This window comes from Papio anubis, chromosome 6, assembly GCF_008728515.1.
Source record: "Papio anubis isolate 15944 chromosome 6, Panubis1.0, whole genome shotgun sequence".
Classification (NCBI taxonomy): domain Eukaryota; kingdom Metazoa; phylum Chordata; class Mammalia; order Primates; family Cercopithecidae; genus Papio; species Papio anubis.
Window position 1 is genome coordinate 29390672 of NC_044981.1, and position 25647 is coordinate 29416318.

General features: G+C 46.8%; 1 protein-coding gene across 3 annotated transcripts in view; it reads right to left on the minus strand.

Moving 5' to 3' along the window:
* Positions 1-2513: 2513 nt before the first annotated feature.
* The window catches only part of GABBR1 (gamma-aminobutyric acid type B receptor subunit 1), a 30085-nt gene continuing 6951 nt past the window's right edge, over positions 2514-25647 (minus strand). For all 3 annotated transcript variants that reach the window (XM_031667017.1, XM_031667018.1, XM_031667016.1), the window contains 17 exons: positions 23345-23479; positions 22767-22937; positions 21567-21668; positions 21213-21278; positions 20562-20753; positions 13551-13793; positions 12858-12921; positions 11209-11286; positions 9509-9659; positions 8881-9013; positions 7394-7510; positions 7189-7296; positions 6664-6757; positions 5852-5979; positions 5147-5275; positions 4782-4925; positions 2514-3987 (listed from right to left, as the gene is read on the minus strand). In XM_031667017.1, the coding sequence (XP_031522877.1) occupies positions 3814-3987; positions 4782-4925; positions 5147-5275; positions 5852-5979; positions 6664-6757; positions 7189-7296; positions 7394-7510; positions 8881-9013; positions 9509-9659; positions 11209-11286; positions 12858-12921; positions 13551-13793; positions 20562-20753; positions 21213-21278; positions 21567-21668; positions 22767-22937; positions 23345-23479 (2229 nt within the window). In that variant the 3' untranslated portion in view covers positions 2514-3813. The remainder of the gene's footprint in view (positions 3988-4781; positions 4926-5146; positions 5276-5851; positions 5980-6663; positions 6758-7188; positions 7297-7393; positions 7511-8880; positions 9014-9508; positions 9660-11208; positions 11287-12857; positions 12922-13550; positions 13794-20561; positions 20754-21212; positions 21279-21566; positions 21669-22766; positions 22938-23344; positions 23480-25647) is intronic.

Consider the following 25647-nt stretch of genomic DNA (forward strand, 5'->3'; position numbering starts at 1 on the left):
TTTGCTCCTTAGTAGCTCTGTGACCCCAGAAAATGACACACTTTTAGAGTTGTCCTTCACACCAGAGCTAATGGTTGTGAGATGCCTAACACTCCTGGTTGCTCTCTTAAGTGATCTCATTTATTTGCTTTTCTGCTCACTGGTCATCTTCCCATGTCAAGAAGGTACAACCCTTGAAAGCCATCTTACTCCCCATTTTGCCTCAGTGCCAAGCAAAGCACCTGACACAGCAACTCACCATCAACACTTGCTGAAGATAACCCAACTAATGTAGCAACCAAGTGCACACAAAATGCTCTCCACTGGTAGACAACCAACAGGAGGGCAGGGAGGCAACAGGCTAAGTCAGGGAAAAGCATGGGACATGGAAGCCTGCAGGCAGTCTACATTTCAGGACATTCCAAAGTCAGAAAGTGATCTGAACCCTACCCTGACTAAGGCAGGGCTGGAAACGCAAAGCATGCCTCACAGAGCCCAGGGAGCAAGTCCTCCCAGAACTGCCAAGTGGTAGCCTCTCCACCTGGCAACACATCTCCTTTGCGCCTCTTGGGGTACAATTATACATTAATTAAATATCATTGAGTGTGTGTGTGTGTGTATATATATGTGTGTGTGTGTGTGTATATATCTCATTGTAATTATATATAATTAATACCTTAATAATTAGTATTAGTGCTAATCAATAGCACCTTTCTCCCTGAAAAGGCACTTTCAAAAATGAATACATGAAATCTGATTGTAGATGAGCATTGACAGATGTACATTTGCAACTGATCTTAATCATCAGGAACATTAACTGTGAACTCAAACAAGCAGTTATCTCAAAATTGTTTTTCTTATTAGTAGGAGGCCTGTATGAAAAACAGTGCTGTCATATTTTAAATTTGGCCAGTAAAAATCTTACAAGTTCTCTTCTAAGTACCTTTATAATATCCTCAATCTCACTCCTTCCCATCCCTTTGTACTGGGCACTCTGCTAGTCCCACCATCTGGCTTGAGACTCCTGCACTCCTGCTAGCAGTGTCTGGCTCACCTTTGGCCCCAGTAGAACTGTTCACCCTTTGTTTATAATTTATAGCCCACCTAAGTGCAATCCAAGTTTGAGATGATAATTTGGGTCTTTTAGGTTCTACCCATGGCTATTCTATAGCTCCTGCTACTGTTTCTTTTCTTTCTTTTTTTTTTTTTTTTTTTTGAGATGGAGTTTCACTCTGTCACCCAGGCTGGAGTGCAGTGGCACAAACTCACTGCAACCTCTGTCTCCTGGGTTCAAGCAATTATCTGCCTCAGCCTCTGGAGCAGCTGGGATTACAGGCGCCCACCATCATGCCCAGCTAATTTCTGTATTTTTAGTAGAGACAGGGTTTCACTATCTCGGCCAGGCTTGTCTTGAACTCCTGACCTCGTGATCCACCCATCTCAGCCTCCCAAAGTGCTGGGACTACAGGCGTGAGCCACCGCGCCCAGCCTCCTGCTGTTGTTCTGATGCCAACTATTCATTTTCCACACTGCAGGCTTATCTACTCCATTGGCTTCTTCTCTTTTCCTAGAGGATATTCCACTGTGGGAAGAAGAGAGACTCAAATTAAGTCCAACTGGTCCCAGGTGGATAATCACAGTGGAACGTTTTTCAAGTACTAGTCTAAGATTCACCACCCCATGCTTTAGTGGAAGTTCAGAAATTGGCACTTAACAGGTCAATGAATGACAGGGCCCATCCAACCCTTGCAGCTGTCTTACAAAAATCTGAGAATCATTTTAAAAATCAGTGCCAAAGTAAAAGAAAAGTTGAGCTTCAAAAAAGCACTCTCCAAGACGACACAAAAAAATGTTTAAAGTCTCAGGCAAGTGTTTTGGCCCTTGTCCATTCAAAATTTTTTTCATTTTGATAGCAAATTATTTCCAAAATGCTGAGAGTTCCTAGACAAAGATGTTTAAGGTTGGAAGCACTCAGTGGCCATCTCATCCATTACCTTCCAGCAATCATCATTCTTTTACTGTTCTTAGTTCCTAGGAAGGAGCGTCCCTAGAGGGGACGCTTGGGCACTTGCTCCAGGCTCCCAGTTCACGCCCACTACTGTCGAGGAACTCATTAAACAGCAGGGACAGAGGCTAACATTCACGCAACACATACCATGGCCCAAGGGCTATCCTAGGCACCTGAATGCACAATTTATATAGTCTTTGTACCCAACATATGGAGAAATGTATATTATTGTTATTCTCACTTTTATAGATGAGGACATGGGGAATAGAGACTAAGAAAATGTTTGCATGTGGTTGGATCTGATGCCCTGGCAGTCTGACTCCAGAGCCCACACTTTTAACCAGTAGTGTCCTCACTCACTAATCTCAGACTTAATCATGTCCTGCTTTATTCTGCTAAGCCCTCAATGGATCAATAAAACACCTCTTTTCACCCTCTGCTTCAGTGCCTTTTCATGAACTTGGAGTCCTCTGAGCCTTCCTTCTTGGATTGAAGCCCATTCTGTTCACAGGAAGAGTGCAAGGTGCCGAGTCACACTGTTCACTGGTTTATTGAGATTCGGGGAGATCCTTCCCCAAGAGACACCACAGTGTGAAAGGGACGCCACCTCCCGCCCCGTAGGTCCATCTGTCTATCCCAACAGTCAAGGGTGCCTTCCTTTAGTCAGAATTCTCATCAACTATCCACAGGAAGCAGCCTCCAAACCTGCCCCCACTTATTTTTCCTTAATTCCCCTCAAAAAAAACACAAAACAAAAGGGAGCAGTCTTGGGAGAAGATGATTATGAGTGTAGACTGAGGGTGGTACATGAATGCAATGGAGATGGGGGGAGTCTGAGCAGAAATGGAGATTCTGCGATGAGGAGAGGGTGTGGATGGCCCCACCAGACATGAATTGGGGAAAAGTGCGTAACAATGTGCAGGGTAGGGTGCATATGGCTCTGTTAGAAGAATACCATGATTTAAGGGAAGAAAGTACACAAGGTACATGGAGGGTACAAGGGAAAGTACATGGATGTGTGCAAACAGGAAAGACATGACTCAGCATGCTAGACAAATTGCACATGCCTACCCAAACACGCTCAAGGGCAGACCCATAACCGTGAGTGGGGCACACGTAGCTGTGAATGCAGGGCGCCTGAGAGCACATGTGACTGAACATGAAGAGAGCACATGGGAAAAACGCGGTGCACACGAGCATGTTCAGTGGGCACACGCAGGAGAGGGGAGGATGCATGTGTGCTGAGCGTGAGTGCACAAAGAGCAGAGGCAAGGAGCATGTGAGCCTTGGCGAAAAGAATGAGCCCCCAAAGGAAGCAAAATTCAGGGGGAGACAAATGTGAGAAAGTGTGGAAGGGCAAGTAAGATAGAGACTATGACAGTGGAGAAAAGGAGAGGCCCCTTTGGGGTGGAAAGAGCACTTGTGGGGAGACCTCTGCTGGACAGGAACAGAGCACAAAGGCAGAGGAGCTGCAGGGGTTGCCGTGGTAACTAGAAGAGGGTGTTGCATGGGAAGAGAAAGATGCAGTGAGGCTGCTGAGGAGGCAGCGCGTGAGCAGTGAGCAGCTTCAAGCCAGGTACAAACTAAATTGTGAAGAGGTGATACAAAATTACATGAAGCAGTAAGAGAGAAAAAGGTCTGTTTCCCAGAGGTATGAGAGACCCAAATCAGCCCAGGACTCACAGGGGGACATGTATTTACAAGAGATGAGATTGGAGAGCATGTTCTTCCCAGCTGGGGATGGGGACCCCCTGCTTCCTGAGTCCCCTGCCCTTCCCCATCTCCCTTTCCCGCCCCCTACTGGCCTGTCCTCCCTCACCCTGCCCTCACTTATAAAGCAAATGCACTCGACTCCCATCACAGCTAAGCCGGTCGGGGGGCTCAGGGGGTCCCCTGGGCAGGCCCCCAGAGGGGTCTGGGGGTGTCGGCGGGTGGCGCCGGGAGCGGAGCTGCTGCCGAGACTGGAGTTGATGGCGCAGTTCAGAGACACGTTCCTCTTTCTGGAGGAAGAAGCACAATTGGGAGAGCAGGGGAAGAGGAGGTGATGAAGGGGTGGGGAGGAGGGAAAGAGAGGAAGGGCACAGAAAAATGTAGGGGGGAGGACATAGGGTAAGTGGACAGAAGAAATTAAAAGGAGAAATAAAAATAGAACAAGAAAAGCCAGAGAACATAATGGGGATACCAATAAAAAAAATGAGATCAGGAAAATAAGAGAGAATTTAAAAACAAAAGGAAAAAGTGCGGAAGGAGAGAAAAGTCAGTGCACAGAGCTTCCAATAAATCAGAGAGATTTGTGTCAACCCAGTTGGAACATCCCTCTCTTTGGCATTGCACCAGCCCCTAATGACAGCCTGGGGCACAGTGAACGCCTGCCCAGGTCCTTTATGCTGGGGCTGCATGCGACACCCAGCTGCTGTGAGTGTTGACTACTAGAGGCTCACTGCTGCCTCTCTTCAGTTGCCACCCACAGCCAACAGCCATCCTCTTGCCTTAAGGAGGCTGAGTCAACCACATAGCTCCCACTCCAGAGCCCCTCCACCTGTCAGGCCAACACTGGATTTTGCCTGAGACAGAATCTTGCTCAGCCCTTTCCCCTCCCCTATCCTGCTCCACTCACTCCTTACAGGTTGTTCTCCTAGGACCCTCCCCTCCATGAACCAAGAACATCTGACCCTGTACCTCAGGCTTGGCTTCAGACAACCCGAGCTAAGACACAAGCCTCCTGGACCCACCACTCCAACACCCCCCCCCCCCCCCCCCCCCCCCCCCCCCCCCCCGACACCCACCCCCGCACCTCAGCAATGATCTTTTCCAGTTCGCGGTTCTCCTTCTCCAACAGCCGGGACTTCTCCTCCTCGTTGTTGTTGGTCGATGACCCTGTCTTCATGGTGTCCTGCGCCTCCGACTGCCATTCCCCTCGGGTGATCAGCCTGCGCATCTGGGGGCAAATGTTTGGGTGTGGGGTGGCCCAGCAGTGACTGTACTAGTGAATGGCTGATGGAAAGTTGGAGGTGGAAAGAATGCTAAAGAGAGTTGGGCCCAAACAAGGGGAGGAGTGAAAGGAGGGTGAATGGAAGGGCAGAGGAACTCAGTACTGTAGGAAGGAGGGAGGGAGGGAACATGGGACTAAAGAGGGTGAGAGAAAAAATAGAACCTCACCTTGGGCACAAAGAGCACAACAAGAGTAATATAGGAAGAGAAAACTATGGCAAGAGAGGCAAAGGCAAAGGCTGCATCCTGCTGGCTGGACAGAATCATGGTGACAGGAGCGGTGATGAGGCACAGGACCTAGAGGGAAAGACACATTGAGGGAGTCTCAGGTCTGCAGGCTCAGACAAGATCCAGAGTTTACTTCCCATGGAAGGGAGCCTATGCAGTTTCCTGGTGAACTTTCCCTTTGAAAAGGATCCAAATTCAGGATCATCCTGAAATACAGATTGAGAAAAATCTCAAACTGTCCCAAACCAGTTTTCACTCTTGGTTGACCACTCCCCTCAAGGCAGGAACTCCCAGGATCTCTATGCACACATTCCAGGTCCTCCAGAGTCGGTCCCTGGTAGGAAATGTCAACAGAGTCCAGTCCATCAACCAGAGACAAGCAATTTAACTTCTCTGTGTTTTTGTTTCCTCACCTATAAAGTAGGGATACTAATATCTACTTCATTGGGTAGCTGTAAGATTAATGATACAATGTCTACAGTGAGCTTAGTAAACTGTAAAGTGCTTTGTAAATCTGAAGAATTAACAAACTTTTTAAGACTCCTAAGCAACCGATCCCAGATCTAGCATTGATTCTTCCTAGTCCATCACATCTGGGCTGTGGTGGTCAACCCACAGGGTCAATGCCAGGGGGTCAATGCTCACGGCCACATTGTAGATAGCCATGCCTACAGCCCGGTGGTCATTGATCTTCTCAGTGGACACACTCTTGGTCTCATAAGCAAGGAAGATTCCCAGCAGCAGCAGCAGTCCCTTGTAACCATAGAAAATGCCTAGAATGGCAGGAAAGAGTCACTTGAGCAACAAGGACCACAACGCTCCTCACTGAATCCCCGTCCCCTCTCTGCCCTTCACCTACTCTGCAATGGAAAGGGGGCCCTCCTCTCCAATCCAGCCCCTCTGACCTAGCAAACCTCACCCTGTATCCCCCACCCGCTATGTCCACCCAACTTGCCCAGACCTCATCACTTTTTCCTGGGATTCACACAGGAAGGCAATGGTGGCGAGCTGCTGTCAGTCAGGCAAGAGCTTGCTGAATATCTAGAAATAGGCCAGTCTGGGCCACACATGCCTCACCCTTACCCTCCAGTGGGGAAGGTGGTTTTCCAGGCAGAGGGTAGGTTTGCCATTTGTGACCATGAATCGAACAATGTTAGTAAGGCCAAGGGGGATCTAGAAGATAACGTCGGGTCTGGCGGTGGATTACCCTCACTTGTCCCTCTGCTGAACACAAGTTCTTCATCTGTGCTTTGGGCCCTAAGCTCCTCATAGCAAAAGAGCAACTCTCCCCTATTCTCAGAAAAGATTAGTGCAATAACAAAGAGTAGGGTGTTCAAACTGGGTTGAGACGCTCTCTACCTCCTCTTCCAAAGACCCCTCTCCCTCCAAGCCCTCTGCCCTTGCCTTCCCTCCTGCCTTTGTGCATCCCTGCCCTCCTCTGCCCATATCCCACACACCAAGCCATGTATTCATCTTCCTGGAGCTGCAATGCTCCAGCTGGGGCAGAATAGAGACGTCGATATCTTCCTTTGGTTCTTCCTTGGCAAATGTCTAGGGGAGAAACAAGGTCACAAGAAAGATGGTTGCCAGCCTCCCCTCCTCTCCTCAATGCTTCTCTGGCTTCCAGCTGTTCTCCTATGAGACCCTCAATGCTGATGCCAAATCTCACTCCAGGCCTGAGAATGTTTTCCTGAACCCTTGCAGGTGCTTGTTCCCCACTTTCCCTGATGCCTGGAAGTTCTACACACCCTTCCCAGATCCCCACCCCTTCCTTTCTTCAGTTATCTGGAGGAATCTTTCTTTCTTCAGAATCTGGAGGCCTATGAGGGGCTCCTTCTAGGAGGGAAAGGAAGAGCTTCCGATATGAGGAAGGCAGTCTCACCAAGTAGCTTCATCCCTCAAGACCACACACAACCCCGGGCCCTGATGGCCACTGAGCCCTGCTCATTCTCCTGACCACAGCACCTCCTCTCCAGCGGTACCTCAATGGTTCGATGCAAAGGGTCCACAATCTGCCAGATGGCGAGAGTGAGGACATCCATGCCCACCAGCAGGCCCACTGTGGCATACAGCTTCCAGGGTTCCAGAGTCTGGATAAATATGTGGGGAGAACAGGCACATCAGGCAAAAATGCTCTGTGCCCCAGGAGCCAAGGATCTGGGGGCTAAGGATTGGGCAGCAACTCACCTTTCTCCACTCCTTCTTTTCTTCCTTCTTTGTGAAGACCGTGTGGACCCACCAAATCTTGGTGAACATGGAGCCATAGCCCAGACTAAAGCCCAGGCCCAGGAGCCAGAGGCGGGCCTAGAAAAGAAGAGAGGGCACAGGCAGAATAGGGTAGGCTAGTAGCAGGGACTTCAGTAAGGATGGGCAGAACCCTAAGGGAGTGTGGGCAGGGAGCACACGGTGACACAGGGACGATGGGAAAATGTTAACAGGACGGGGAGCGGCAGGGAGAGGGCAGTCTCCCCACCTTGAACAGTTCCTCCCATCCACCCTCTACTTCCACACCACCAAGGTGATCTTGCTAAAACCTCCTGGCTTTAGTGGCCAAAAACCTCCAACCACTCCCCAGTATCTATAAGTTACAGCCTGAACACTTCTGGATGTGACACAGACCCTTCACAACATGCTCCCACCCACCTGTCCAGCTAGGCTCATCTCCCAGCCCTGCATCTACCCCACGCTCCAGCCATGCTGAACTACCCACTTTCTCTTCATCTACTCTCTTTCAAGTATTTTCTAGCCACACAATGCTCCCTATGCCCCTGAAGTAGCCTTCCCCTATTTCTCTAGCTGATAAAATCCTATTTGTCCTTCAGTATTCAAATGCACCTCCTCACGGAGGTCCACCCAATCACACCAACAGTGAGCTGCATTCCCTTCTTTGCCCCCAAAGCACTCTGTGCAGATCTCTACTCTGGAACCTCTCCTACTGCACTGCAGCTAATTGTCTGCTTCTCCAGCTGCACTCTGGCCTCACTGGGAACAGAGGATTCCTGATGAACTGTATGTGCATGTGCATGGAAATGCCATGTGCACAGATGTATGATCAGGACAGCACAGAGCAGAGGAAAAAGAGAGAGCAAGGACAGGCAGGCAGATCAGGAGAAAAGAGTGGGTGTTTCCACCAGTGCAACAGAGAACCACTCAACTATCACTGTTGAAGCTGGCCTCTCCCCACAGCACTAGAACCTTCCGTGTACCAACAGTCCCAGAGCCCCTCCTCCCTGTGTGGCAGTGGTCCCTTCCCCCCAACTCTCTCTGCTGTCTGTTTTGATCTCTGCTTCCATCCTTCCAAACCCAACAGAGGCTCCCAAGGGAGGTCCACAATTCTGATTCTCAGCCCCCACACCACAGACAAGCAACCATTGTTCAGGAGACCTTTGAGCAAATCCCCTTCCTTTGCCTTCAATGGCTCCCTCTTCTCTGCAAGGCCTGCCATGGCAACCTTGGAACTGACAAGTGAACTACAGAATGAAAATGGCCTGCAGGCACAGAAAGAAGGGACAGAGCCAAACAGAGACCAGAGGGGTGATGCTAGAAGGAAAGAACAGGGACAAGAGTCAGGGAAAGCTGAGGAGGAAAGGCAGAGAACCATAAATCATGGAAGGCGCTCCTGAGACAGGTGGGAGAGCCACATTCTGTGAGGAATTTGCCCACCACCTCCTCACCTGGCAGACGAAAGGGAACTGGTTCCTCCCAATGTGGTAACCATCCAGCCCCAGGGGGAAGACAGCAGCTAATGCCAGTGAGCAGCCCACAGCAGTCAGGTTGTTCAGGTTGGGCTGTGAGTTCTGGATATAACTAGGGCAGAGGTGGAGAGGGTGACAGGGAGAGATAATTACCCCTCTTCTCCAGGGAGGCTGAGCTCTCCAAATACCATGCAACGGCATGACCCTAATTTCAGGGCCAGGGGCTAAAGGAAGACAGGATTGGAGAAGACAGTGGAGCCTTGAGAGGCAAAGCAATGCAGTCATGGGGCTGAAGATGGAGTTGCAGAGGGCTTCCCAAGCACAGGCTCCCACTAGAATACAGGCTATCTATGTAGAGTCCAAGACTGTGAGACCTGGCCCCAAAGGTTGTTTTTTTCTCTTCTTTTCTTTTTCCTTCCAGTTAGCTACTTTGGAGTAGGAGTGGGGGTTATATCTGGTTTCCCTGTTTTCATTCTTAACAAGTCAGAATGAAAAACTCCATGATACATGGCCAAGCGAGTTACACAGGTTTCATTCTCATCCTGTCCAGGAACATGATCAGTATCTCAGAGAGGCAGACAAGGAAAACGTCAGAAGAGAAACTTACCGGACATGTGAGTTGTAGATGTTAAAGGACAGACAGACAACAGCTAGGACAATGCCCAGGCTGGAGAGAACCGAGACGGAGATAAAGAGTTTCTGTGACAGGAAGCGGAATGTCTTGATGACCAGGGTCTGGTCAGCTGGGGGGGACCCTCCTGCATGGCACAGGGGAGGAGGAGGGGAAGGGAAAAGAGAAGGGAAGGAGGACAAAGGAATGAAGACGGGATAGGAGAAAAGGGCAAAGAACTAGATTGCTGACAGACTTCAGTCATTGGCTGGGGACATGAGGCCCTAACTGCACTGAACAGAGGTTACCGCAGGCAGAATGCTCAGTGCCACTGGGGCCGTTAGGAAGCAACCAGAAACGAGATGAGAAGATGGAGTGAATGGTCTGTCCATAGGTTGGGAAATGCTGAGGCATGTCACCAAAGTTGTAGTCTTTGTTTTTGTTTGTTCTTTAAGTTTTTCTGTCTTTCTTACAGCAAAGGAAAATGGGAAGAGAAAGAAGGGGATAACTAAAAAATGTTATAAGGTCTCTTATAACCCAAATCAAAATTTCAAATGACAATTATTGAATCATAAAGCTAAAAAGGCCTTGAAGTATCTAGGGTGGACACCTAATCTTAAGACAAAAAAAAAAAAAAAAAAAAGAAGGAAAACTAATCTGAAATTTTAATCCTGGCAGGGTGATATTCCCAAAGATGTTTTCCAGTTATTATTACGGGTTCAAATTTGTCAGAGTTCACCAAAAAAACTAATTGCAATTTGCTTAGTTTTTTTTTTTTTTTTTTTAAGAATAATTTAGGCCATGCAGCATTTATAGCAACCCAGAACACTGTCCTAAATTCAAATTGTAAAAAAAAAAAAAGGGCAAAACTCCAGCAGTGCTGGGAATGACTAGATTTCCACTGGGCAGGGCAGATGGCAGCCGTCTTCAATGGCTGGGCCTCCCCTTCATTCTCAAGGAGCCTTTCTTTTATCAGTAGGTCCCTCCTTTTGTCCCCCTTCAGTTTCTCTCCCATGTCCTATCATTAAGGCCAAGTACACAAATAATAACTGCTTACTTTCCCTCTTTAAAAAGTATATTTTGAGGGATGAAGTACTACCTATTAGGTACAATGTACACTATTTGGGTGACAGGCGCACTAAACGCCCAGACTTCACCACTATGCAATATATTCATGTAACACAACTGCATGTGTACCTCTAAAATTACATAAAAATAGGAAAATTTTTAAAAATGCATATAAAAATAACAAGCACATTTTGGCAGATGACAATTACATGAGGTTTTCCCTCCTCCTCCATAGTTTAAGCAACCGTTAAACTAAAGAGACAGACAAAGAGACAGCTCTGGGCTTGAAGTAGCTGGTTCAAATATATCGACACCAGGACATCTGGGAAACCCAAATGGAGTTTCCATTTCCCGCCCTCTGCCCACCCCCTGCCTCTAATCCCCAGTTACCCCAGCAATGTACTATTAAAAATAGTATAACCACCGCCTATTCCCTCTCCAAATACACCAGTCTCCCCTACCCACGCCTTAGGGGTTGTATTCACTCTCACTTAACCCTTTCTCCTAGCCCAGCTGCCAGCCACATACCAACCTAATAGTCTCCACCATTCCATCCTCACTCAAAGGCATGACTTTTTCCCTTGATTGTCCAGAGGGGCTGAAGGAAAATACAAACAAGATCCACTCACCAATCCACTTATCTGTTTTGGACCAGGAAAGATCATCCTTCGTGCTGTCATAGTAGCCAATCTTCTTGTAGCTGCCACCTGGGCAGATGACAATAAAAGGAGTGACCACAGGGAGCCAAAGAGCTGATCCTAGGCATTTTCAACTTCCCACTTCCCCAGAGCTTTGCATGGCTGTATCTGATTTTATTTTCACCTGAGGCCCTAAAGGATGCTTGGAAGGACCTACGAGTCGCTTGAATCAGCAACATGACTTAAAAGCAATATAAGGTGGTTCCCAAGGCAACTCAAATAAATAAGAATATCTATGTTTAAAAGTCTTCAGTGAGGAGGCTCCACAACATGTCTGCCACCTATTCCATTCCTCACACCTCTCTCGGCGAGATGTCTCTCACTTTGATTTTGGCTTCTTAAAGCTTTACACATATTTCTGCTTATTCTTCCTCTCATGATGGGCAGGCTCTATTTTCCCAGTGGCTTTCATTTTAATTTTAGAACATTCTCTTCCGTTGGCTTAGGTTTTAATTCCTTGGATAAGTTATATCTGCCTCTTAAAGCGCCATTGAGTAAAATTTGGTCACTTCTAAGATTTCTGTTCTAGAACTGTTTCCGTTACCATAACTTTTCCTTCAAAAGCCAACTCACACTCCTTTCACCATGGCTGAAGTCCACTTCCTCTTGTCCTGGATACAAAGAGGAGCTGAGAGGATGTGGAGGTGGGGAGAAAGGAAGAAAGAAACTTTTCACAGGAGGCCAAGAAATAGCTCTCTTGGCCATGCCGTAAAAGACTGAGAGCCGGGTGGAGCAGAAAAATTAACTCCTAGAAGTTCTGCAAATACCTAAGTGTGCTAAGTTTCAAGAAAATACAATCTACAAAAGCCAAGCTATACACACTGAAGATAAATTAGAAATGATAGTTTACACAGCAAGGAAATTTGGCGTATTCCCTTAAAAAAAAGTAGCAGTTCTCCTAGATTTAGTTTTCTTGAGTCTAACTGACAGGTCATCAACCTCTCAACCCAAGCCACTCAAGGGGAAATTTGTGAAATGAATGGAAGCCACTGGGAAAGAGAGTAGCTGTTTTTAATTTACACGCCTCTTTTCTTTTCTTTTTTCTTTGAGACAGAGTCTCACTCTATCACCCAGGCCGGACTGCAGTGGCATGATCTCGGCTCACTGCAACCTCTGCCTCCTGGGTTCAAGTGATTGTCCTGCCTCAGTCTCCCAAGTAGCTGGGACTACAGGCGCCTGCCACCACACCCAGCTAATTTTTTTTTTTTTTTTTTTTTTGTATTTTTGGTAGAGACAGGGTTTCACCATGCTGGTCAGGTTGGTCTCAAACTCCTGACCTCATGATCTGCCCGCCTTGGCCTCCCAAAAGTGCTGGGATTACAGGGGTGAGCCACCACACCCCGCCTACACACCTCTTTTCGAGAGCAAAACCAGTGCAACTCAAAGACATCAATCTACTTGTAGCTAAGCTTTTTATTATTATTATTTACAAGCTTGATGAACAGGGTTAAAAGAGAAGGGCAGAAGTGGGGAGGTGCCAGGGCAATCTTGTGATGTCTGTGATATTCTTCCCCAGGTGGCATCCCAGCCCAGCCCCAGCTGGGCCCCCATGTCCAGTCCCCTCCTGCCCCAGTACTCACCCTGCAGCTGCTCGATAAGCGTCCATGCCATCCGAGAGCCACTGGCATCAAACACCACATGGCCCTGAGGGAAGGAACATGTGGAGGAAGGCAAAGGGGATAAAAGCAGGAGTGAAAGAGAACATCAGGGACTCTTTAAATCCTTCTGTTTTTGATGTAATTGAGCCTCTGAATGAATGCTATTTATGGCATTTGCCTGCATATAGGACATACCCCAGATGCCCATACCCTAGATTTTAGAAACATTATTCTTTGGAGAAGGAGCTTCACTCATGAGATTTGAATGGGAAAAAATCCCCAGACAGAACACCAGCAGGTTTCTGGTTGTGTGGCCTAAGCAAGTCAGCAAATCTCTCTGGAAACTAATCTTTTCATTTTAAAAGGAATAACAAGATGACCTTTCAGACTGTTTTGTCTTTCAAAATCCTACAATTCTCATCTGACTCATGAATACTTGGACTAGTTTGAAAAGAAATGAGGGGAGGGGTTTAAAAAAATGGAATACATCCTTTTTTTCCCTCTAGTCTTTGATGGGTTTTTCGAATTTGAAGATCCCTACTTCTCTGGTCAGAGACTGATTATTGCAAAGAAGTAACTAAGAGAAACAGAGAATGCATGTTTGTAGAAGGTGCTTCTAGGGAGTCTCTCTTGAGATTGGGAAGACAAGGGAGTATGAAGGAAGTTGTAACTCACAGAGACACCCTCAAAGGATGAGGAGTTCATTGCCCGGTAGATTTGGTCGGTAATGGTCTGGTTGTTGTAGTTGAAGTCCTCCAGGCGCACGCCAGAACGGCCGCCTCCTCCAGATGTCTTGTTCAGGGCCAATGCCAAGGCCCAGATGGCATCATAGGCCAGCGGTGCCTCCTGGAAACCTCCTGTCTCCTCAGGGTGTCTTTTCAGTCGCTTGGTTAGTTTCTCCACAAATTCCTGGGATGTCTTAGGAGGAAAAAATCATGAGGAAAGAACTGAAATGTGTGTGGGTGTGGGGGAAGGGGTGCAATCCAATTCTGGCTCAAACACTTCTACTTGAATGGATGGTTTGTGTTACTGTTGTCAGATTGGGCATATGTACATTCAAAATCTTTAACTATACCCATGTGTCTGCCTTAGATCGGAAGCTACTAGACTAGAGCAGGGATTAGCTGTGTCCGATGGTCTTAGTGTGTATAGTTGCTAGCTCAGAACTGCAAACAGAGAAGTTTGACAAATAAACACTCTGGATAATGAGTGGCAAAGGATGGAAGGTAGAGCTAGAGTAAAGGGGGAGACATGGATATTCCAATGAAGAGTTGTGACATTGATGTTCTCTGATCCTTCTGACTTTCTTCATAGAGTTAACCGAGGATCTAACAGCTCCTACAATTCTGAAAGATTCTAGAAAAGGTGATAGCACAGTCTTCTCACTCTGCTTGCCAACCAGGAGGAATTTTCTTCAGCGTGCTAACTTCTTGCCATTCTTGTGTGCTTTCAGTTCACTTCCTCTTAGAGGGCTTTCGGAAGACTGAAAACTACAGAAATATCCTTCACATTTTTGAAGTCCATTACTCAATCCTACCCACACCCCTCCTAACACTCAACCTTCTTTTTCCAAGAAAGCTAAAAAGAATTATAGTTCCTTTAACTCTCTCATGAACTGGGTCAAGAGACCAGACTTCATATACCTTGCAGTAACCTTGTTTGGCTAAATAACTGTAGGTAAATTATTTAACCTCTTGGAACTACATTCTACATACTGGAAAAAATCACATCATTCCTTCCTTACCTCACAGAAACCATACAAGGAAAAGCTTAGCAACTACTTCTTGGCAAACCACAAGTAACACACAGGGGACCATACAAATAATTGTTTGGGTTTGGAATGTATTAACACATACACTAATGAAAGAATAAATAGATGAATGAAGAACAAATAAATAACTTTGTTCCTCATGACTTGCTCACTTTTTCTCCAACTTTCTAGAGAGATGGAGAAGTGAGATATGCAAAGGGCACAGGCAGTGTAGAGCAGTGGCTACTACATTGGGATTTGAAGCAGCCTGGGCTTTGAAGATGCCTGGGTTCTACCCTTGGGTAGAAGGGGCCTGGGTTCTACCCTTGAGGACAAGATCAAATCCCATCCCTTTCTTAATCATCAGCATCTAGCACTGTGCCCAACCATAATGAAGTAACAATAAATGTCCATTGGATAAGGCCAGTGAAAATACTCTGTAAAGTATTTAACGGTACATAAACACATCATTATACATTTGTCCAAACCCACAGAATATATAACACCAAGGGTGAACTCTAATGTAAACTATGGACTTTGGGTGATTATGATGTATCAATGTCGGTTCATCAGTTGTAACAAATGTACCACTCTAGTGGAGGATGTTGATAATGTGGAAGGCTGAGTATGTGAGGAGTATATGGGAAGTCTCTGTACCTTCATCTCAATTCTGCTGTGAAACTAAAACTGCTCTTTAAAAAAAAAAAAAAAAAAAATGCCAGGCACAGTGGCTCATGCCTGTAATCCTAGCACTTTGGGAGGCCAAGGTGGGCAGACTGCCTGAGCTCAGCAGTTCAAGACCAGCTGGGCAACATGATGAAACCCCATCTCTACCAAAATACAAAAATTAGCTGGGTATGGTGGTGTGCACTTGTAGTCCCAACTACTCAGTAGGCTGAGGGCTGAGGAGAGAGAATCACTTCAATTCGGGAGGCGGAGGTTACAGTGGGCTGAGATGATGCCACCGCACTCCAGCCCGGGCAACAGAGCAAGGCTCTGTCTTTTAAAAAAAAAAAAATTTTTTTTTTTTTAAAAAGGCTTTATAAAAAACAAGTCAGGCTGGGCACAGTGGCTCGGTGGCTCATGCTTGTAATCCCAGCACTTTGGGCAGCTAAGGCAGGTGGATCACCTGAGGTCAGGAATTCCAGAGAGCCTGGCCAACCCGGTGAAACCTCATCTCTACTAAAAATACAAAAATTAGCTGGGTGTGTTGGTGGGCTCCCGTAATCCCAGCTACTTGGGAGGCTGAGGTAGGAGAATCGTTTGAACCCAAAAAGCAGAGGTTGCAGTGAGCGGAGATCATGCCAATTGCACTCCAGCCTGGGCAACAGAACGAGACTCCATCTCAAAAAAAAAAAAAAAATTAGCCGGACTTGGCTAGGTGCAGTGGCTCACGCCTATAATCCCAGCACTTCAGGCGGCCGAGGAGAGAATCACGAGGTTAGGTGTTCAAGACCAACCTGACCAACATGGTGAAACCCCATCTTTACCAAAAATACAAAAAAAATTAGCTGGGCATGGTGGTATGCGCCTATAATCACAGCTATTCAGAAGGCTGAGGCAGGGGAATCGCTTGAACCCAGGAGGCAGAGGTTGCAGTGAGCTGAGATTGCACCATTGCACTCCAGCCTAGGCAACAGAGCAAGACTCCATCTCAAGGAAAAAAAAAAAAAAATTAGCCAGACTTGGTGGCATATGCCAGTGATCCCAGCTTACTTAGGAGGGGCTGAGGTGGATGGATGGCTTGAGCCCAGGAGGTCAAGACTGCAGTGATTGCACCACTGCACTCCTGCCTGGGCAACAGAGGGATACTCTATCTCAAAAAAAATAAAAATAAAAGTCTGTTGGATAGATAAAGGGATGAATTCATATTCTAATCATTTTACCTGCTATGAAATCTCAAACAAGTTATTAAACCTCACTAGTTGGTTATTCAGCTTTAAAATGAGAATAATACTATCTAAAATAGTGTGAAATGAAATTAGAACATGTATAAAAATGCTGGGTATAAAATAAGTTACATTTTTTCAGTGTGAATTTCCTTGACTCTCAACCTCATCTTTGTTACTGATACTCAGTTCTATATTTTCAGCCAAATATTTCAATATTTCAAGTCCATATTTCTTTTCTTTTTTTTCTTCTTTCTTTCTTTCTCTTTTTTTTTTTTTTTTTTTTTTTTTTTTTTGAGATGGAGTCTTGCTCTGTTGCCAGGCTGGAGTACAGTGGTGCGATCCTGGCTCACTGCAACCTCTTGGTTTCAAGAGATTCTTGTGCCTTAGCCTCCCAAGTAGCTGGGATTACAGGCACGCAACACCACACCCAGCTGATTTGTGTATTTTTAGCAGATACAGGGTTTCACCATGTTAGCCAGGCTGGTCTTGAACTCCTGACCTTGTGATCCGCCTGCGTCGGCCTCCCAAAGTACTGGGATTATAGGCATGAGCCACCGCGCCTGGCCTCAAGTCCGTATTTCTAACTGACTCTGAGGCATTTATAAATGTATGATGAATAATCTCAAAATCAAAATATCCAAGGCGAAGCCATTTTTCCTTACTCCCAAACAGTTCCCAGTAAACGAGACTGAAGCCTTGGAATCACATTAGACCCTTTCAAATCACTGAGTCCTCTTAACTCTTTTGTTGAAATGCTTCATTGATATTGAACCCTCCTTACACAGGATGATGATGGTGATGGTGATGATGATGACGATGATGATGATGATGACGATGGCTAACATTTACGGTGCTTAGTATGTATCAAGCATTTTCCTAGGGAACCTGTATCACCTTATTTAATCTTCAAACAATCCAATGAGGTGTTATTATCCCCATTTTAGAGATAAGAAAACTGAGGCAGAGAAGAGTTACATAACTTGCCTGAAAAAAATTATACTGCTAGTGAGTAGCAGAGCTAATCCATACTTTTACCAGCCACACTACACAGTCTGTGTACGTGAGACTGCCTCTCTCCAAGAGCACCTGCACAAATAGCGGCTAGGCTAATACTTTGAGCAGTCCTTAGTTTCAAATTGAAAGATTGGTCTATTCAATCTTCAGTTCAACGTAAATACGGCATAAAAAAAAATCACCCAGATGGAAAGGGATTAATCTGCTCAGCATGATGCGGTCCCCTGCCCAGGTTGTCATACTCTGTGCTCACGCCAGGTCACTACCACAAACACACCTAACCACTGGGGGCACCATTGCTCCTGCCACCCCAAGAGTAGAGAAGAGTAGAATGCTTCCCCCTTGAGTCAGTAAAGATACAGTTAGAGATTGTCAAACAGAAACTCGACTCTGCAGCTTAAGGAGATCTGAACAATAAAGATCCCCCAACCCATAGCAATTAGTTAACCAGCCAAGTGCAAATCCTCATCTGGCTCTCAAGAATGAAGCTTGACAGTGGGCTAGAATGTGTATCTTGAGGTAGCTTTTTAGTTTGTATTGGTCCTAGGTCTGATGGGATCTCTACCCCAATAGGATTTCCTCACAATCTTATCTCCAGGATGCCACCTCCCACATTCCCCTCTATCCCACAGTTACATTTCTCTAAAACCACCCTAACCTACTCTCCAATTCCACATATGGCCCCTAAAGATGTTTTCTCTAAACTAGGGTTTCTCACTCTCTGCACTATTTATTAACATTTTGAGCAAGATAATTCTTTGTTGTCAGGGGCTGTGCTTTGTAGGATGTTTAGAATCATCTTTGGCTTCAACACATTAGATATCAGGAGCATGTATCCCTCCCCATCCCCTACCCTCAACTGTAACAACCAAAAATGCCTCCAGATAGTGTAGCCTCTGGTTGAAAACCACTACCCCAACTAATAGTTCTCAAGGTGTGATCCCCAGACCAGTAGCATCAGCATCCCCAGGAACTTGCTAGAAATATCAGTTCTCAGGCCCTAGCCCAGATCTACTGAATCAGAATTTCCAGGGGAAGGGCCTGGTAACCTGTATACTACCTTTCCAGGTGGTTCTGACGGACGTTAAAGTTTGAGAACTACTGATCTAAACGTAAGGCCATCCTTAGGGAATAAAAGCAACTCTGCTTCTTTTCTAAGTCTCCGTGGCTCCGGCCCCCTAAGTCCAACCCTTGCTTTGATCCACTTCTGTTGGTGCTGTTTGATTCATCTATAATCTCTCCTGCTCCTAACCTGTTGTCAAGACTGCTTCTATCCTCTTCAGAAAATATTGGCTTCCCCACTGGCATTTTAGGCTGGTCCCACTGGAAGCCCTACGGACTCTATCTTTCTCTAGAGACAAAAAGCCAGAAAGGGACCTTCCAAGTCTTCCTGCCCCAACGCTCAGGTGTCCCTTTATGTTCCTAACCAACTCTCTGTTCTCTCTCTCTCTTTTTGTTTAGAGCTGGGGGTCTCACTATATCGCCCAGGCTGGTCTTGAACTCCTGGGCTCCAGTGACCTTTCTGCCTTGGCTTCCCAAGGTGCTGGGATTACAGGTGTGAGCCACCAGACCCAGCCAAATCCCTGTTTTCTGTCAGCCTCCTCTAGCTCTCTGCTATAAGACAGAATCAATGATCGGCGGGTCCTGGGCTCAGGGCACCAACAAGCCTTTCTGGCTTTGGTAGCCAGTTCCAATACTTTCCCAGGTTTTAGGGATGACTCACCTCTTGGGTACTCTATGGGAAAGTGATCTTCCAAAATTTTTTCATTGTATTTTTCAACTAACATACCTTAAAACATAGAGTCCACTTAGAATGTCCCAAAACAGTGTGTATGACCAGAGTCCATGTGGCAGCAGATCTTTCATCACAACGCACCACCAGAGTCAACTTCCTAAATCTTATCTCTCCTTTGCTCAGAAACTGCCAGTAGCTAAAAAGTGTTAGCAGATAAAAGTACAAACTTTTTAGTCAGGCTTTATAGTTTTCCATGGGAAGTGATGAGGCAGAGCAGTTTGGAGTCAGATTTAACTAGGATTCAACTCCAGCTGGACTGCTGAGTAGCTGCATGACCTGAGACAAGTTATTAAACCACTCTGAGTCTCATTTTCCTGGTCTACAAAATGTAAATAATAAGTCCATATCAGAGTATTGCTGTTAGGATCCCTGAAATCATGAATCTAAGCTCCACATAAATGCCACTGTTAGTAAAACTTTTTAAATTAAGCTATTTGGGGGCTTTACAACCATTAACTCACCCCTAGCATGTTCTCCAAAGCAGGTACACACTTGGTATAATAAGTAGACACACAGGTGGACGTATCGAGCTTATCCCAAATTCCTGTACTCTTTACAATGTAGTGCTGAGCAACAAAGAAGCCTCTTCCCCTACGCCCACGCCCACACTCACTTCTGCCCCTCAGCTGCAGGACTGCCCCAGCCCTCCCAAATCAGAGAATGCGCCTGCTCGCTCCAAGTCTGTCATTAACCAGCTGTCTGGGGCTAAATGATTTCAAAAGCCCCTTCTCCATATAAAATTCTAAAAAAAGAATCATTAAAAAAAGCAACAGGATCCAAGCTAATTGCATATCAATCATGAGTGAATATTAAGCAACTCTAAAGTACTAACGTAAATCACCAAGAAAATAAAATGCAATCCTGCCCAGACACAGCGCTCCTGTAAAGGTGTGCTTGCGTATACAGCATCCATATTATCATTAACGCCGGTTCCTCCTCTGACTTCTCACCAACTGCTCCTTGTCTCCATGGTAACAGCCCTTCCACTCATTAGGAACCTACTGAACATACAACTCTATCCTTTTTTTTTTTTTTTCTTTCTCCTACCCAAGGAAGTCAGAGCAAAGGTAGGATCCACAGGAAACATAATGCAGACAAGTCCAGGGTGGGCACAGTGCCCTCTTCTCCTTTATATCCAAATTCCACACCCTCTCCCTGGCACCCTCTCCCCTGCAAGCCTCCCTCAGTCCCCTCCACCCTCCCAGATGCCAGCCTGCAAGTCCCCACATTCTCACCATGTTGGAAATGCTGCGGGTGTTGGCAGGATTCAGCATGACAATCTCAGTGGTGATGTGGCCCTCCACGGCCTCAGTCATCTCATCTACTGTGCAGTTGATAGAAGGGTCGTAGATCTTGAACCAATTGTCAGCATACCACCCAATGAGGAACCAGACATACTTCTTCCCAAAGAGACGCTCCTTGTACACCTGAATACAGAGGAGGATGGCTGGGTTTTTGTTTGCTCGTTTGTTTGTTTTTGTCTTATCTCACTTGACACTATTTAGCCTCTTGGGAATCAGGGAAGAGCAGTAGAACTAAAAAGAGAAATCTGCAAGTATTGGGGATGGTAGGAAAGGCTGACAATTCTTCCTTCTAAGTTACTCCCCAGCCCCTGTATTTCTGAGTGGCCTTTTCCAGTCAGTCAGGACAGATGGAATTCATAGGCTTCTCGGGAAACACAAAGCAGTAGAAAAATGAGATCTGAAGAAAGTATCATGTGTGTGCAGACAAGGGATGCAGTCAGAGCCAACAGACAGAGACATCCTATGAATCGTCACCTCAGATCATATGCTATCAACTCAGGCACAGATGCCGAAAGGAGGCCCCACAAGAAAACCAAGGGGAATTCCCACCCAGTGCCCCTCCCTCTTCAGATCCAACTCCACCTCACAAAAAACTTTCCGGGCTTCAGTCTCATAGAAAAGTCCCACGATGATTCGGGCATCCTGGCGCTACAGAACAGAGAGAGAAACAGCTCCTGAGGGACGTCTGGGAATGCCTGAGGGGCTAAGCCAGGCATCTTCGCAGCTTTGATTTCCCATCCCAAAGTGCTTAGTGCAGGGTAACGCTCAATGTATAGTGGATAAATGTCAATTGGAAGATGGAGCTAAACTTCCCCAGGAGATGCTATTGCCTCAGAGAATCAAAACCTGCCCCTGCCTGGCTTTCCTCTCCAACCAGCCACTGTCCCCCAGCTTGGTCCCTCTGTAAACAGAGCCCACCACTTCTGGCCATCTGACCTTCAGGTTTTTGACAGGCACAGCCGGATCTGAGAAGAAACTCTGGCGGAAAGTAATCTCAATTCCAGCCTCCTTCACTCGTTCCTCCAGGTCGTCCAGAGTCTTGGGTGGGAATGAAAAACAAGTTGGAAAAACACAGGTGCATGAGGGAATAAAGACCAGAGAGGTTAACTGGGGATTTCAGAGCAATACTCAGACAGAGCAAAGAAACAGCCATTCTGAACCTTCCTTCAACAGCTTCTGTCCCTGGAGTGAGGAGTTCAGGAAGGCATCTGGTCTTAGGATATGACTTCCAAGTGGGAAGGTGAATGATGAGCCTCTGCTGAGGCTCCGTGTGGGGGAAGCCACTCCATTCACCCACTCCTACCACTGAAGGCAAAGATGGGGGAAGGAAACATAGAGGAACCAGGAAAAGACAAGGCGAGGACTAGGACAGACAGCATGATGTCAACCTCAAGAGGCAAGTGGGCAGACAGACAAAGAATGGTCTGAATCAGAGCGAAAGTGGGGGAGGATTAAAGGGCCACTGAACACAGTGGATAGAAGACCCAAAGAATAGAATAAAAGGAAGGGAGCAGACTGCCTTCTTCAGATGTAGAGCCTGTATTTCCTCTCTACCTCCCCAAATCTCCCTCTCCCCACTCAACCTTTCCTTGTCTGTTGGCTTCTCTCTCTTAGTGCCAACTACCAGACCCATGCAGCTGTCCGTCTGCCCCTCTCTCTCCTCTCCCCCATTCTCCTCTCTCTCTCTCTCTCTCTCTCTCTTTCTCCTCTCCCTCTCTCCCCTGTAATCCACTGGCTCCATCCCCTGTTCCCATTCGCACCCACCCACCACCCCCCTTGAGAGCCTCTGGAATCTGCTGCCTTCCTGGATTCCTATCTCATCTTCCCTCCCATCTCTTGCCTCCACTTTGGATTGAACCTACTTTAACAGAACTGAGTCATTCGGGGTCTGTCTGTCGGGAACAGGGCATTAAACAGGGGAAAAAAATCATAAAATCATGAAGACAAAGAGGATCCCAAAAACTCAACTCATTCTTTCCCCTGGCTACAGAAAGAACATGCACTTAATCCACATGAAATGCATTCTCTTTTAATGAAGAATCAAGCTCTCGCCTCTAAAAGTGAATCTCGCATCACATCTCCCTGTGCTGGAATGTGAGCTTATGTCCCTTTAGTCCTTGCCCAACCCCTCCTCACCGAAGTGAAGACCTCAGTGGTCTGCTGGATGGTAGCAATCTTCTTCCAGCCCCACTTTTCAAAGAGTTTCACGCGGGTAGGGTTGTGGAGTGTGGCTGATGGGTGCGTTCGGAAGAAAGTGGGGAAACGCTGCCGGTTTGACAGGGCTGGTGAGCTGGAGCCATAGGAAAGCTGTGGGGCAGGGAGAGTGAGTGCAACAGGGTCTGTTGACTGCCAAGAGTGGCTAAGAGTTTCTTTAACCCTCTTCCTGTCTTTCAGTTTCTCTACCTTACTCTCTCCAAACCTCCCCACCTCTGGTCTGCCTAAGGAAAAGTGATTCTCAAAGGCCCACGCACCCCTCATAATCGGGATGCTCTTTCACTGATCTAATTTCAATTCCTTCTGAAGAAGGAGGTCAGCTGCAGTACTGTCAGGCCACTGTTGCTAGGAGGCTGCCTAGCTCAGGTCTGCAGAGGACTCTGAATTTTAGAAGCAGGTCCCCCACAATCTTTTCAATACAAACCCGCAATCACGATCGTCCCTTTAGTAGAGCTCAAAAGGGAATGACCCCATCTTTTGACCCCCATAGCCCTGCTTACCACAATGAGGTTCCACATCCTAGCAGCCTCAGCCACCAGCGTGGAGACAGAGCTGCAGCCAGGCATAAGGATGATCTTGATAGGGTCGTTGTAGAGCAGCTCATACAGGTACTTGGTGGCTTGGCCTGGATCACACTGAAAGACAAGAGAAGAGATGAGGGTAAGCTCTCCTGGGGCCCCTCCCCGTCTACAATTCCTACTCTTACCTTTCTTGAACAAATTAGTTCCTTTCTCAATTACTCACTTTCATCATTAATTACCATTTTCTTCTCCTTTCTGGCATCTCTTCCTGTCAAGAGTCTTTTTTCTCCTCTTTCATTAAACTTCTCTGTCTTCCATTTGGAGCCTTACCCATCACCTCTCCTGCGCACCCCTCCTTTGGTATTAATGAATATACCACCTTACCTCCTTTCAGCTCACCCTCAAACCCTTCCCTTTGTCACCAGGCCCTTTACCCCATGTTTCTATGCTCCAAACACCAGTGGGTAGAAAAGAGTCAGTAGGAATATGGTAAACTCTTTCCATGTCCCCAGGCAGCTTGCTCAAAGCCATATTATGAAAATTCCTTCCTGGCCTCTGCAAACCCCTTCTCCCCACCTTCCATTTGTTTCCTCCCTCTTCTCTTTTCAGAGCTAGTGATAAGTAAAGAGAGAACAGGAACAAGACCAGTAGGGGGTCCCACTCAGTGATCCATCCCTCCTGCTGGGCCCTGACATTTGACAGGTCCATTAGAAACAAAGACACTGGGGGGTAGAAGTGGGGAAGAATGTAGGATGAGGAAAGAACAGAGAGAATGAATAGAATGGAACTCTCAAGAAACCAGACAATTTGAGAGGTGCCTTAAAGAGAGGCTTGGAGCTAGGGAAAGTAAACAAGCAGAAAGCTGGAGAAGAAAGGAAGCCTGGGAGGAGGGGAAATGGGGGAGGAAGAGCCAGCCTTGGGTCTCCCACTGCCTGTTCCCCTCCTGCTGATATATGACATTTCAGAAGCTGCTGGAACCTCAGTGCATGTGAAGACAAAATGGCAGCCAGTGGGGAGCCAGGGCAGAGGGGACACAGACAGGGGGCTCAGGGGACTGAGGAGGGTGAAATGTTGCGAGGAGGAGAGGATAAGTAGAAAGGAAATAAAGAAAGCACTCTGGAGCCTGCTTACCTCCCACTGAGGCCTGACATTTGGGACACGGTGGGAAGTTGGAGAAGGGGGAAACAGGGGAAGCTGTTGGAATCTGAAGAACCAGCACTCACTGAGAACTCTGTTGCCCACCCTACCCTCACCCTGGCCAAGGGCAGTGTTCAACAACATTAGAAGGTTTTCTCTTTATGCCTCCCACTAAGGCAACTTTGTGAATCTTTACCATTCTCAGGACCCACCTTCCTGCACTCTCCCCACATCTATTATTCCAGATCCTGCTCCCGGCTTCTCCCACAGCCCCTCGGTGCCCCTCCACTTCTCCTCTAAAGACAGGGTTAATAGGAATAATGAGGACATTCAAGAACATATAAGATACATATCAACAGGGCAATGCATGCCCCCCATTTTGTTTCCTGATTTCTTATCTACCTTTTCTTGCAACCCTTTCCCTCTTCCACACACTGTTCATCACTGCAGATTCTCTCCACCACGTGATTCTCTCCCCCTCCCCAATAGACTTCCTTAGTTCTCCTCCCTCTCTTTGCTCTTGCAATGATCTGGATTTGCAGGCAGGAAACCGACTCATTCCAGTTGACACATTCCGGTTCCTCTGCCTTCCCATCCAACCCGGCTTGCTGCCTCTGGTATGTTCTCCTCCAGTTCCCTTCTCCCAGTTCCCGCGTCTGCTCCCCACCACCTCCAGGGAATCACCTGTCATGGTAGATGAGTTTAAGCTCACAGCCAGGCCTCCTCTATCTCCTGTGATCCCCTATCATAAAGCCTGCACCCATCTCTCCCGGTAATTTTCTTCACACTCCACTCCCCATAGCCAGTGATCTCTCTGACCGAGTCTGACCCTCTACCAGATCTGATCCTCTATTTCTCTTCCTGCCTCCCGTCCCCTAATACCTAATTATTTTCCTGTACCCTCCTGCTCTTCCTACAGGCATTCTGGGGTTAGCTTACAGCTCAGGAATTCAGCAAGACAGGATGTCTATTGGTAAAAATACAGATAAATACTTGGGATTCATCCCTGACCAAGGAGCTAAAATCTGTATTTTTAACAAACTCCTCTGGTGATTCTTATGTACACTGAAGGTTGAGAACCATGAGAAAGTAACAGTCAAAGGGGATTTGAAGTTCTCCAAGCTCCTGACACTTCTTGTGCTCTC